We start from the raw sequence: 14,165 nt of genomic DNA, 5'->3' as shown, positions 1-14,165 counted from the left end.
ACACCACAAGAGGTTGTTGGATCCCATGACAGATGGTTGTGAGCCACTGAGTGGTTGCTGGGATTTGAACTCAGGACCTCTGGAAGAGCAGTCAGTGCTCTTAACCACTGAGCCATCTCTCCAGCCCTCCAACCCTCTAAATTACACTGTTCTACACTTCTACTGGCAGGGTGGGATAGGAGCCAGTTCTGTATCTCACAATGCAATGATGTTTACTTTACACAAACACTAACATAGGTGCAGTATTTTAAACATACGTATCTCTGTCCGTAGATGCTATCCATCTCTACAAGCCAACATTTAGCATGAGTGTATAGAATCTCTTTATCCACTTTTAAATGACATTTTCTTATGATTTAATTTCACTTGTATTATACCACACCCTAGATCCAAGTCTTTTACAAGAATTTACAAATAAGGTTTTTTTTTTAGTTATGCCTTGTCTTTCCTGCGCTTTCAAAATACCGAAGTCTTTAAATGTAAAGACTAATAGATCTTAATTCAATCCGAAGTCACAAAGATTCTCTCATGTTTTCTACTGTAAGTTTTAAGGGCTCTGGTTTTTGTTGTTGCTGTTTGATTGTTTTGAGTTTGAAATTGAATATGAAGCTGTAAAAATTTAGATTTTGTTTATGGTACAAGGCTAGAATACCTTGAAATCTTGTTTCCTGCCTTTTTTTCCCTCATCTAATTTCCTTTAATTGATTTCAACTAGAAAGCACACATATGATAACTGGTATAAAATTATGTATGTTTCAAAGGAACATATTTTTGATTTGAGAATAAAATACATGATTATCCAAAATGGAAGTCACATGTAGACCTGCCCGCCCCCCCCGCCCCCCCCCCAGCCATCACAGGGCCCAGAGACACCAAAATGAACTTCAGTCCCTCTGTGACTTCTGACTAAGGCAAGAACCAAAAGTGGTGTTTCAATGCACCTTCTCACATTTGAAGAAAGGTCACATCTTCCCCTCTTCCAAAGAGCTGAGACAGAAGTAGAAAGTTCAATCGCTGCCTGCTGGAAAGGATAGTGAAGTCTGAGCTATCCAAGGACACTACAAAGACAAGATGGGCAAAGTGACCCAGGAATACAGAAAGAAATGTGTAGACCCAATGGTTACAGCAAGAAAAGGCTAAGGGAACATCGTGCCATGTGGTCATCCACCCCAGCGAGGTGGGTATCACCACGCTAAAGAAGGACAAGACCGCAAGAAGATCCTGGAAAGTGAAGCCAAGTTTTCACAAGTGGGAAATGAGAAGGGTAAATACAAGAAAGAAATTACTGAGAAGACAAAGCAGTAGAATCTCATACACAAAAGACTGCTTAAGTAAAGTAAATAAGTAAAAATAAAAAATATGTAATTGTCAACTAGATCAACTTACTTATTATTTCCTATTCAAAGGCTTTACTGTTTTAATTTGCAATTGGTTGTCTTTGAAAAAACAGGCTAAATTCCTCTCCTGATTATAAATCTACTAGTTCTTTTTCTAGGACCCCCAGCTTTGTCTTTCAGAATTATATAACTGAGGTTTGTGATTATTTAGCTATCTTAGTGTAGTGAATGAAATCGTCGTAGTCTACCCAACATTTCTGCTCTAGTTCATCTGAATTAACATGACTTAAGTACTTGATTTTTTCAATGACATTTTTAGGATAACATTTCTACAGCTTTCTTTTTTCTTTTTCATGTTACCACATACTTCACTGAACTGTCTTTCAAAGGTATGCTATTTTTATGGCATTTTAAAATGCATTTAATTATTTACATATATTATGATACATATGCTTTTTATTCATCATAGCTTTTGCTGGTTTTATTTTTTTCCCTAAATTTATCATGTTTTCTTTATATTTCCTTTCATAAAAATTTCATTCTTTAGGGGCTGAAGAGATAGCTCAGTGGTTAAGAGCACTTGTTGCTCTTACAGAGCCTAGATGATAGTTTACAAATGTCAGTGATACCGGATCCACAAAATTTGATTCCTTCTGACCTCCACAGGCACCAGAAATACACATTCTCACATGCAGAAAAAACAGTTACACCCATAAAATAAACATCTTTTAAAATTCATTCTTAAAAAATGAAGTTTTCATAAGGAAAAAAAATGCACTTGATTCTGGGGGAACTCTCTTTCACTGTCTAAGTTTATTATGACTTGAACATACAGCCTTTTGAACTGGTTTGAAAAATCCACTTATAAATGCATCACCCAAATTTTACTGTTGCTATATACCCTTTGGTAAACTTGAAAACTTCTTCAATTAATTATAGTTTATATTCTATCTAAAAATATAATAGGTTCTATGCTTCTTTCACTTTATCCACCCCTAACTTTATCCATGTGACATGACACATAGACATAAAGCACATATAACATGACTATGAAGTAATGTATGTATGTATGCACGCACATGCATGTGATACCATAATGACCCATTTATGTCTATTCCCACTTGGTACACAGAAACATTAAATCTGACTATTCATCCATCCATACCTCACTTCTGTAACTATTTCCTATAGCTTTTTCTCACACTTGCAGAATATCTGTTTTGCATGGTATTCTGAAAAAATTCTCTACCTCAATCTATAGTTGTAGTAATTCATACATAAGCCATGTCAACATTTTATTTAAAATCTTAAAGTCAAATTTGAATTCCTGAGCTCTGTGTTTGACCCTCTCATGAACACAAAGCCTTTCTGTAGCTCTCCGAGCATCTCCTGATCACTCCACTATCTCCAGGTCTTTGACACATTCTCTTCCATTTTGGATTGGGTATCTTTCCTTTATGGTGTTGACTTTGTTCATCCTGTGGTGTGTCATAATTACATGCTTGTCTTTGTTTGAGAGTATCTGTCTGCCAGCTCTTCTGTTTACCACTGTCTGTTTTCAGTGATTAATGGGGACAGACAAGTGGCTTGTCTCCTGTGTGTGTGGGCTTTCTAACCCACCTGGCAGTCAGTATATATTGAGACACTGCCCTACCTCTCTGGGTCTAGCACCCACATTCAAGGATTTAGTTTGTGGGTAAACACAGCTGCTATCCACTACTTAGTGCAAGGAGAAAAGAAAAATAAAGGCACAGCTCCAAATGTGGAGTTCCAATTAATAACTCTGATGATCTCTTTGATTAATAATCCTGATGATTTCCACTTCTTTTTCATGCCTCCCTTGTCTGTGTTGTAACCTATGTCTTATGTGTCTTTCTTTGTTACAGATTTAATTCTATCTTGGTTATAGATTTAATTTACCATTGTTTGATAATTTCACACACACACACACACACACACACACACACACACACACATGCACACACATTTTGTGTGTATTCAATTGCATGGGTTTGGAACAAGAAAGAAAAAAACAGAGATCTTTAAAAAAGAAACTCAGACTTTCAAATTTTAGTCATATAAGTTACTTAAGTATAAAGTGCATATATTAAAATTCACAACTAACTTTCTATAACAATACTGCTCTCACTTGTAGCTCTCAGAAGGATGGCCAAAATATCAGCAACTTCAAGACTTAAATGACCATGCATCTTCAGCAGAGTCTTTTTTTTACAATACTTTGGACTTTAGGGAGTAAAAGATCGATAAGTATATGATACCACCAATAATGTCAATGATCTGTTTTATTCGGTATTGGATATGTCAAAGTGTCGATCTAATTCAGTGAGTTAAGATACATCATTAAGAGCGTCATTAAGAGCGTATTACTTCCTCGCCAATTGCCAAGATGCCACCACAGCTTTGGCAGTCTGTCAAAGTCTGGTGCTTACACAATCACTATGCCTGATGCCTGCCTCCCATGAAAACACACAGAAAACCAAGCTGAAGGTGACTGTAGGAATGTGTGCACACGAATCTGTGTAGCAGGCATCGTATACTGGAGGTCAGGTATACAACTGATATCAAATAACATGAATTAAATGCTAACGAGCCAACTTTCTCCTTCTAAGGGATCTAGCACTGCTCTAATATCTTGAGGCATAATTTAACAACATACCCTCTGCCCCGAAACCGCTGATATTTATGTGTTAATGCTTTGTAAGTCTCTCATCTTATCTCAGCCACAACCCGAGCCATTGTTCCCTCCATGACTTTGGTCCCTTATGTGTCTGTCTGCATCCTTCTCCTCTGTGAAGTCTTTGTTTCATCTTAACCTAGACTGCATTCTGAACTCACTCCAGTTATAGGATATATATGTGTGTGCCCTGCTCACACAACACATAAAATATAAGTTTACCTACATATCTAAGAAAACTAGAGAGAAAAATAAGTAACTGAGATTAAGGTAGAGGGAAAGGAAGGGAAGGACCTGGCGCTGTACAACCCTCCACAGTGAGTGGCTTAATATCCAGGGTGAGGTGTGCACTGTGAGTTCCGAGGTCAAATGCATAGGCTATGTTATTCTCAAACAGGAGAAGAGCTATCAGTATCATCAGCTACTAGCATCAGAAAGAAAACTACTTTGGGAATGCTAAGGGCCTTGCCCAATGTCCCCATGGCTTGTTTTGCTGGAGGAAAATACTGGTCTCCTGACGTGCAATGCTGTTGCTGCAACAACACACTGAAACAGAATACACAATGAAAATTACTTGTTATTACGGTAACCCCCGGGAGGAACAGTAATGCCTATTCCCTTGCGAGGGACAAGAAGCTAAGCTAAGAATGCAGGACAAGTGTTCCAAAAATATGGTTGGTAGGACTGCAAGTGGGGAATGACCTGATCCCCTCAAAATAGGAAACAGCGCAACCTCCAGAAGCACATAAGAACCCTAATGCCAGGGGTCAAAGGGCCAGGAGACAAGTCTCGAGAATAATCTTTATGTCTGCAGTCTTGGAAGTGGACTGCCCGGTGCTACACTGGACTATGACCAAAAAGATAGATTTTTAAAATTTCCTAGGGCACTCCTCCAGGAGAAAACAAAAAAATTAAGGTCAGGTCTACATGAGCCAGTAACAGACTTCTGGGCCTCTAGATTCATTTATTTGGCTCCACTGACTGGTTGGCTCAGGTTTCCCTTAGCAAGTGTAAAAAACGCTTGAACACCACCACCCTGGGGTCCTGTTCCACCAATTCAGATAGCTGTGGCCTTTTAACTCCCATCCAAGAGACTTGGCTTCATCCCACCAACATTTCCCCTAGTGAAGCCTAACCCTAAGTGATAGAGTACACGGCCCAGGGAGCCAGCAGTCAACTGGCCATTCCTCATAAAGAAAGGCCTGCTTATTTTCTTAGCTAAGGGTACAGTACTCTATCAAGAAGTTCGATCATTCAACACGACGCAGTACGATAGGTCTGCAACTGTAAAGGGAGAATTAGTGAAAATATCACTGTCCATTCCTAAAGCCTCTTTCCCGGGGAGCTTTAGGCAATTTAATTTTTCCCTTCCAGCCCAACCCCTTGGGAAATAAAGTTGGGGTAATGCATTAAAGCTTGCATTTTGCAGATATCAAAACATAGCAAGAGGCTCAGACACAAAGTGGCGGGTGTCCTGAGAGAACGCTCCCTGCCTGCCCAGCAACCTTTTTTCCCTACAATGCTGGAACAGATATGGAACATTCACATTTTCTCGAGTATAGCTGCTTACGCTTTTCTCAATTGGATGGATCTGCAGTATCCCATAAACACTAGGCCCCCTTCAGCATTTTCACATTCTTTTGTCTTGAGCACAGTTTTTTATCCCCTTGACCCCTACACCCATCTCTACCAATGTCTAGAACTTTTCTCAAATATCATACTGCTCTGATACAAGCAAGACATTCTCAGTCCTCACCCATCTCCCAGGCCCAGCAACCAAGTCTTTATGACTATACCTTTTCTTTTTCTAGCACAAAATCAGCTCCCTGGCTTGTTCTATTTTTACACCTAATCCACTATCACAACCCTAAGAATGAACAATTCCAGTATTTTTAAGAATGTCCTGAGCCTTTTTCCCCATAAGATGTTGTGGCAGGGATGGAACAGTGCATAATAAACCCAGGGAAGAAGATGTGCAAGCTATAACGAAAGAGTGGTACTCAGAGAAAGGAAACAAGAAAACTTGGGAGAGGGGGGCAGGGAGTGGTGGTGAAGGACATCAAATGGCCTACACAAAGGCAGAAATTACGAGAGAAACGAACGAATGCAAAGAAGCTGGGCAGATGAAACAGGGCCGGTAGACTGCCAGCAGGAGAGGTAACAGCACCTCTCCCTGTGAGGAGGCTGCTCCTCCAGGCAAACAAGGAGGCAGGACACAGTCAACATCTGTTTCCTGTAACAGCTGGCTGCTCAGAAGACAGTCTTAAAAAAAAAAAAAAAAAAAAAAAAAGGCTGAGCTGACAATCCTGAAAAACCCTTCGGTGACAGCTGTGCCAGCCGAGCTGGCCGGTGACTGCCCTTTCCACAGCTCCTTCCTGCCTCCTTTTCTTTACAGGGTCTGGAACCACAAACAAGAAAATGAAACCCTCAAGGATGTTTTGTTTTTGTTTTGTTTTTTTTTTCCCCCATTTGACTGACAGCCAGCAGCCATGACTACTCTAGTATCAGGGACAGCTAACTGCTTGTCAGCTTTCCTTTACCTTTCTGAACGCCATCTTCAAAGACTAGACTGCCAAAGAGGACACTGGGTAGGGATGGAGGTGGGGGAGGACTGAGAGACGATTCAGACATAACCCGTTAAAACATTAGAGGGAGAAATAAAGAAAACAAGTCTTTTTGGCAAAATCATTCATGGTTTCAGAATCCAGTTAAGGAATATTATCCTGCCTGGATCTTTATCAATAGATAAGAAACCAAGTTTGTTAAGAAACCAGATTTTCATGTCTGTATGTTATCTATTCATACATGAAATTTCCAACTGGGGAAAGACTGTCCATGAATGCAGAACCTCTGCAGATTCAAGAACTGCAACTTTCAAAGCTGAGAAACTATCAGAGCCGTGACGTCACTGCAGTGTAGACTGTGCTTTCAGCTCGGCTAAACACCAGGTATGTCATTGGGAATGTGCTTGAATTACAAGAGCTAAATAGAGAACAATAAGGAGACGAAGATAGACGAGAGATGTTTCAGGTGAAACCTAAAAACAGAAGTTGTGGTGGTGGGGTGGAAAGAGGCAAAAATGTTTTAAAGTTGAATATTAGCTCCTGAGGAGCACTAAGTGTTCCCTTCCTGGTGGCATTTTGGTGCCAAAGGGCGAAACAGAGAATAACAGGAGAAAAGAGTATATTGTTGTGGGGGGAAGGAGGGGGAAGGAGGGCAAGATGGAGGGGCAGAACAGTGTAAAAAAAAAAAGTTTATTTGAAATGTGTTCATTTAAAAGACCACAAGGAAAAAGATTTCATTGAATGTTGAATTTTTCTATGTTTTAATTTGTATGTGTATGTTTATAATAGAATATAATTTTAATGAACACAAATCTTGCATAATATTAGGCCAGACCCTCACAAGACGACTTGACATGGAAACTGTCAGGACATTTTATAGACAAGAAAACACTCAGGAACATAGACGGGCCCAGAGTCAGACACAGTGACTAAGTCTGAAAACCAGTCCCTGAGGTAGAAAACATCATTCAAAGAACTATCCATCTGTCCATCCAGGACCCCTGCTAGGCATCTTGTAACACATCCAGAAAAGGAAAGCCAAGAGGGAACACAGCCTCTAACCCTAACACCCAGGAGGCAAAGGCAGGAGGCCTGTCAGTTCACAGGCAGACTGGGCTGTGAGACTAGACCTCCAAGAGATAAGCAGGTTAATGGGGTCAAACCTAAAGAGGGGCTTTAAGCTAATTTCGGTGAGAACACACTGGTAGAATCAGCTCCGTGAGAATAGTAACCCCTCCCAGTTTCAGACTGAACACTTGCTTTGACTAGGCAGAGTGAAGAAAGTATTACCCCAGCCATCCCCTCCAGTCCTGCAGAAAGTAAGGAAGACACCGGGGTCCCGCTTCCTGTCACTCATCTGTATGTATAACACGGTGCTGTCCGGATAACTCCAGCCATCAATCCTAGAGAGGAACCTAGAGAATAATTTGTACTCTGGAAATGCCTGCTGAATGGCTGAGTCAGAAAAAAGAAGTGTTCATGTCAAGGTTCTCAGAAGGTCATCGGAGGCATGCAGAAGGCAGCAATGGAGCACCCAAAAGGAGCAGGACCAGGTGGCATCGAGAGTCAGACCAACCAAGGATTTGACCTAAAGGCTTCAAAATTTGAGAGAGATGGGAACAAAGGGAAAATGGGTGCTGAAAGCAGCCACAACAAGATGCTTTTAGTAAAGCGTCTAGCGTACGGCCAGGTGTCCTTGTTCGGTCAAGATTGTCTCTGATGACTATGACAATAAAGGAAAATGTCAACACATCTGCTGGCACAGATAACGTTCCTCTTGTACCATGCACGGTTCCACATGCTTCCCATGTCCTGTACACTGCATCAACATGCCTGTGCCCGTTAACTCACATCTCCTCACAGGGCCCTTAGCCTAATCCAGCCTCTGCATCTCATGGCCTGTGAGGATAAGTGTACCTGTTCCCCATGGAATCACAAAGACAACGAGGACGAGGAAGGGAGCGGGAAGGGAGAAACAGAAGAGAGCCATGAGTCCAGAATCCACATAAAGATAGGTACAATCACCCTGCTGCTGTTCTGTTAAATGGACCTGCTGACCTACTAGCTTGCATGTGTTTATGATCATAGATTAGTATGACTGAGCTTCTGTCAGCTTTGGTCAGAGCACTGGGTACCACTAACTACAGAGACTCATAGTCAAAGCTTTGAGAATAAATGACTAGCCAACAGTTGGCACTAAGTAAGGCACCATCCCAATCCAAGGCTGGTGTACGGGGAGGTGCAGTGAGCACGCGGACCAATGGTCTGTATTGTAGCACATGGTCTTCTGGCCATGGACGGCCCTTGCACGTACTAACTTACAGCAGCTGCAACTACCTCTGCATGAGATTGATGCTGTCAACACACCTCATGGATTGAAGAAGGGATCCCAAGGCTCTAGCCCTTCCTGGGGAGCCACTGGCAGCTCACAGTTACTGTGGAAGCAAGGAGCCATTTTCTCGGTGATGTAGCCATTGGTAGGATGCTAAAAGTCTCCTAAGCATCCCCTTAATCCAAGCTCATGTAAGCAATCTAAGCTCACTGGCTCATTTAAAAAGAGGAAAAAGGCTGGTTGGAGAGAGAAAGAAAATCAACAGAAATGAGAAGTGGTCAGAGGGTAATGGCAAATATGACCAAAATAGGCTTTTGTAATAGATGTATACAAGTGTGTCAATGAGATCCATCAAGATATACAATTGATGTATGTTAATAAAACCATAGGCATAGCAGGTGTGACCTGGCAGGAGTGACAGGTACGTTACAGCTGACAAGCTCCCAGGAACACTGGAAACACCTGGCCCGTCACACTGGACAGGCTGCCCGGCTTGTTCTCGTTAGGTGGTCGCCATTTCTCTACAGCTCTGGTCGTCGTTTTGCCCATTCATTTCACGATTTTCCAAAGTTCCATTAATTTCCTACAGGCGTATTCAGGATTACCTCTGTCACCAAATCTCTAGGGGCTGTGTTTTCCTTAGTCTGATTCTCAGCCCCGGACACACTGTGGTGGGAAGACTGTGTAAACTGCGGGAAGATACTATATAAGAAGAGACGGATGTGACTGAGAATCACAAACAAGAAGTGCAAAATAACATACTGTTATGTATCCCTATTTATTATATACATTTCGCATGCAAGTAATATATACACGCATACCGAGCTTGGATCAGTTATAGGTACAAGCCTAGCTTGTTGAAGACAACAGCCCACGTCCTTTTCATTTTAGAACAGTAAGAAATTTAACTGAAGGTTGGGCTGGGAAGATGGCAAACCTCGGAATGGCTGGGAAAGGTAGAGCATGCGTCTGCAGGTCTGTGGGGAGGAACAGGACATGCCACTCTCCTGATTTAACCCCAGGACGAGGACAACTGTCTGCACCTTCCTCGGCTCCTACCAACCGCCTACCTTGGTCATCTCCCTGCCCCTTGAATTTTGCATTCTTCTCTATTTATCAATTTTGCAAACTGACGAGTCCAATGACCATCTCTCTAAGCAACGCAGCACCTGTGAACGCAAGTCATCTGCCACCCCACAGCTGTTGTGAAGCACACTTTCCCCCTGAGCTTAGAATACTTCATCAAGCAGTTCCCAGGCAACTTGATTTTACTAAGTTATATTTCTCCCTACATGGCTGGCGTTAAGGCGATTCCCCTAGTACCCAGAAATGCTTTAAATGCCCCCAAAAGTTGACTTCCTAATATGTGCTAGCCTAGCTCTGCCCATGCTCCTTCCAGAGTGAGATAAAATAAAGTACCCAGCCCTATGTTTTCCCATCCAAAACCTAACTCTGTCTGCTGCATGCCCCTGATGCTATGAAACATATACATAAATTGCACTATGAAGCCTACCTTTTCCTGAGACGGTTACCCAATGGTAACAGGTTGTTAATGTTGAAGGAAGGAAAATATGCATGGTTGGCCCAGGAGCTTGCTCTTCCACACCAGTGCACACACCAACCCCATTATCTTTAGTCTGAAGCAAGCCTACCACTCCAGTCCCAGAGGTTCTGCTTTGTACCTGTTGAGCCTCCTACCACCAAACACCTATGGCATCCTCTCCATGGTGATTCCCATCATCTCATCAAACTTTCAGGACAGTTGTGTGTGTAGTAAAAACAAACCTCCTTGAGAAAGGACATACTCCTGTCCCACACAATGCCACCCCTCCGAGTTCATCTTTCACGATGCTCAATTTCACTGGCATTTGGTCAACATTAGGTTCAATCATTAGTTTTTCTTAAATGTAAAGAGATAGTCATGGTTTATTTCACTCAAATGAACATCTTATACAATGGATACCTTGCCAATTCACAAATTTGACGTTATCCCTGTTGAATGTTCAATGAAAGTCTTTTTTAAAATCTAGCCTAATTATTAAAGCCAAGAGACTTTTCAAACCATACACTTAGAGCTTATGGAGGTTTCTATTAGAATCTATGATTCTGAAATGTCTACAGATATTGCCACTGGCAGAAAACAAAGCAGGATTCAAATAGCCAGCCTCTTAGAAAGCAGTCTTAAAACTTTTCACACAGAAGTTATTACAAGAACGTTCCTGTTTTACTACTTGGCTGTCTTCTGGCTAAGATCAGCATTCATGTACCTAGGTAAAATGGTAACTCCAAGCACCCTAAGAGAAAACTATAATTGCTCAATCACAGATGCTGTCCAAATATTGATGCTGTAAAAGTCACACTGGCTGTCACTGACGGACACCGGGAAAGGTCAGTCAACACTTTATTGAACGATATAGTAACGCATCACACATTAAAAAGACAGCATAAAGCTGAGTGTCTCCATTTTGCAAAACCCAAAGTAAGTCACAATTAGAAGTGACCTTGACAGAGAAGGAAAAGAAAAAAAAAAAAAAAACAACAACAACAACAAAAAGCAGGGTAAGGTCGCCATCACAGATGACCGAGAAGACAGAAGAGAACTGTCTTCTAAGGCATTAAATTCACCGTATTACACTGAACTCTGGCACTTAGCATCTTCTGGGACCACAAGAGAATTTGGTGGGTTCACTGAATCGACCGATGTCTTTGTTATCTATTTGCATGGGTTAAGACCCCCAAGTGACATAAAACACAACCGGGAAAAAAAAAGCCAGCCAGACAGAGAGAGTGTAATGAAAGACTGACTGATGGATGCTTTAGGGTACAGCCTATCCAATAAATGTGCCTGGCCAGCAAAGAACCCATTGGCAAAGATTTATTATCGGAACAAATAGATTGTAAAAAGACTGGATACAATCAGACCTGCAGTATAAATTCACACTTAAATACAATTCTCTGCCCTACATAGCTAAGTTTTCAATTTTACTTTTTTAGATTCTTTTCATAGGCTTCCTTTTAGCATAACTAGACATAAAACGCAATGACAGAGCATTACCAGTTGCTCTCAGTGTACTCCTTTGAGTCACACAGAAGAAAGCAAAGTTCATATTACATGTGGCTCTAAAATAACTAACTGTTAATACAAGTGTAAGGGAAAAATTGCTACAAAATATATTATTAAGAGAAGGGTAAAAAAAAATCAATCACCTAGAACATATTATCACATCTTAATTAACATGTAATACATGAATAGCAACTTGTAAAGTCAAGGGCAGATGTAGAGAGGATTGTAAAAGTTATACCTCCAAGTTCTTTTACATTCAAAATGGCGTTCTGGAATGGCACGGCCTTTATACTAAAACCTGAAATTAGAAAACAGAAAGAAAAGAATTAGCAACCCAATTTTTACACTGAGACACTAAAGATAGTCAGATCCTGTGTTTAGAGAAAACCAACACTTGTTCTCCATGGCTTATATTCATTCTAGACACATACCATTTCCAAGATAAAATACCTGCTCTGTAACATCACTATTATAGCCTAATATAATACTAGCCCCTCGCCTCAAAACATTACCTACTCTTTAGCATGGAATGCGATGCAACTTGTTTTATCAACTAGAACAGAGACAGCTGGACAATCTGAGAATCTCAAAGAAAATATTAAATCTACTGGAACCTATGAATCTAATTCTTAATATATTATTACACTTTTTGTTTCATATATAGCCCAGGAACTAGTAATTAAAACACTTAATGTAAACCATCCTATAATTTAAATTTTCTTGTATTTAGTATTTTATTTAAGGTCACAATTAATAATATACAAATATAATTTTCTTTCAAAAGAAAAAATAATGGCTTAGACACAAATAATTTTACATAAAGAATGTCATAAAACACGGATAATGTTCAAAGAACATAATTCTGCTTTAACAATATACTTAGGGCTTAACTATTCATACTGAAGACAAAAAATTTAGTTGGAACATGTAAGAATGTGCACACATATGTGCACACTCGTACGAAGACAAGCTCTGGATAGTTTTGAAAGGTATTGGACAGGTGATGACTTGACAGAGAATCGGAGACTTGGAAGCCTGCAACAGATTCTTTTGTTCAATTGACTATCTTTTCATGTACTTCTTTTCTTTTCTTTCTTTCTTTCTTTCTTTCTTTCTTTCTTTCTTTCTTTCTTTCTTCCTCCTCCTCCTCCTCCTTTCTCCTCCTCCTCCTCCTTCTCTCTCCTCCTCTTCCTTCTTCCCCTTCTTCTCCTTCCTCTTCTTTTTAATTAAAACCCCTCCGAATTTTTTAAAGCTAATTTTTCAGTAGTTTCGGGGTACGGTTTTCACATGTGCAATTACAAGGAAATAGTCACCTTTCAACAAAATCATCAGTAAAGAGGAAGAACAGTCAGATAGGTTTCATTTGGGACGTTATGCCTGGCAGCAGTGAGAGTGAGAAGCTCTCATAAGCATCCTGTGGGTGAGAGTGATAGCATGGGATTGTTCTGCCTTGCAAACAGGATGCATCCTTTTAGTCTGGTCTATCTGCTGCCTGCCTGGCTTCTCCCCCACGCTCTTCCAGCAATCGGATAGCCTGTGCATTACACTTGATTTTAAAGGCAGTATTTGAAGAACTGTCTTCCGAGTCAGCCAGAACTACACTGATTACAGCTCTTTTCGTGTAGGCAACCCAGTAGCCTTAGCTCTCTTGTTTGTCAAACAAGTAACAGTATCTACTTCAGAGTCTTGTTAAAGGATGACAAGAGGTAGGTACTGGGGCTACTACAGGGAAATGGTGCAGGAAGCCACTGGATACTCACAAAACTGCAAAGAAAGCCAAAATGAGGGAGGAGGGGAGGGGAGCAGAGAGAAGGTCCCCTGTGCTGAAATGCTGATGTGTACCGGGCCTGAAGCAAAGCCTCTCCAGGTGTCTGGCCTCTGGGAAATCAGGGACAGTCTGTGCCAATCACAATACACCTACAGGCACCAAAATTCCCCTGCGGGAGATTTGGATGCTTGGATATATCTACCTACCTCACATGGATAGTCTATGGATTAAACGGCCATGGTTGTGAAATCCTGGAAACAAAAGGCCTCCGCAGATGCTAAGCAGCCTATTAGTGGTTATGCTCCAGACAAACTCTCAAGAATGGATTTCCCAGAGCCCAGGGCAGGTCCCAACTTTCATAAAGAAAGTTATGGAGCCCAACAGTAACGTTTAATTGGCTTTGAT

General features: G+C 41.0%; 1 protein-coding gene across 1 annotated transcript in view; it reads right to left on the bottom strand.

The window, feature by feature from the left end:
• The window catches only part of ARL15 (ARF like GTPase 15), a 353,902-nt gene that overhangs the window by 214,528 nt on the left and 125,209 nt on the right, over positions 1-14,165 (bottom strand). Inside the window, exon 3 of the mRNA XM_080933659.1 lies at positions 12,231-12,290. Coding sequence (XP_080789785.1) covers positions 12,231-12,290 — 60 coding nt within the window. The remainder of the gene's footprint in view (positions 1-12,230; positions 12,291-14,165) is intronic.

The sequence above is a fragment of the Micromys minutus genome (genome assembly GCF_963924665.1).
Source record: "Micromys minutus genome assembly, chromosome: 20".
NCBI classification, from domain to species: Eukaryota; Metazoa; Chordata; class Mammalia; order Rodentia; family Muridae; genus Micromys; species Micromys minutus.
This window is presented reverse-complemented; position numbering and strand designations above follow the sequence as displayed.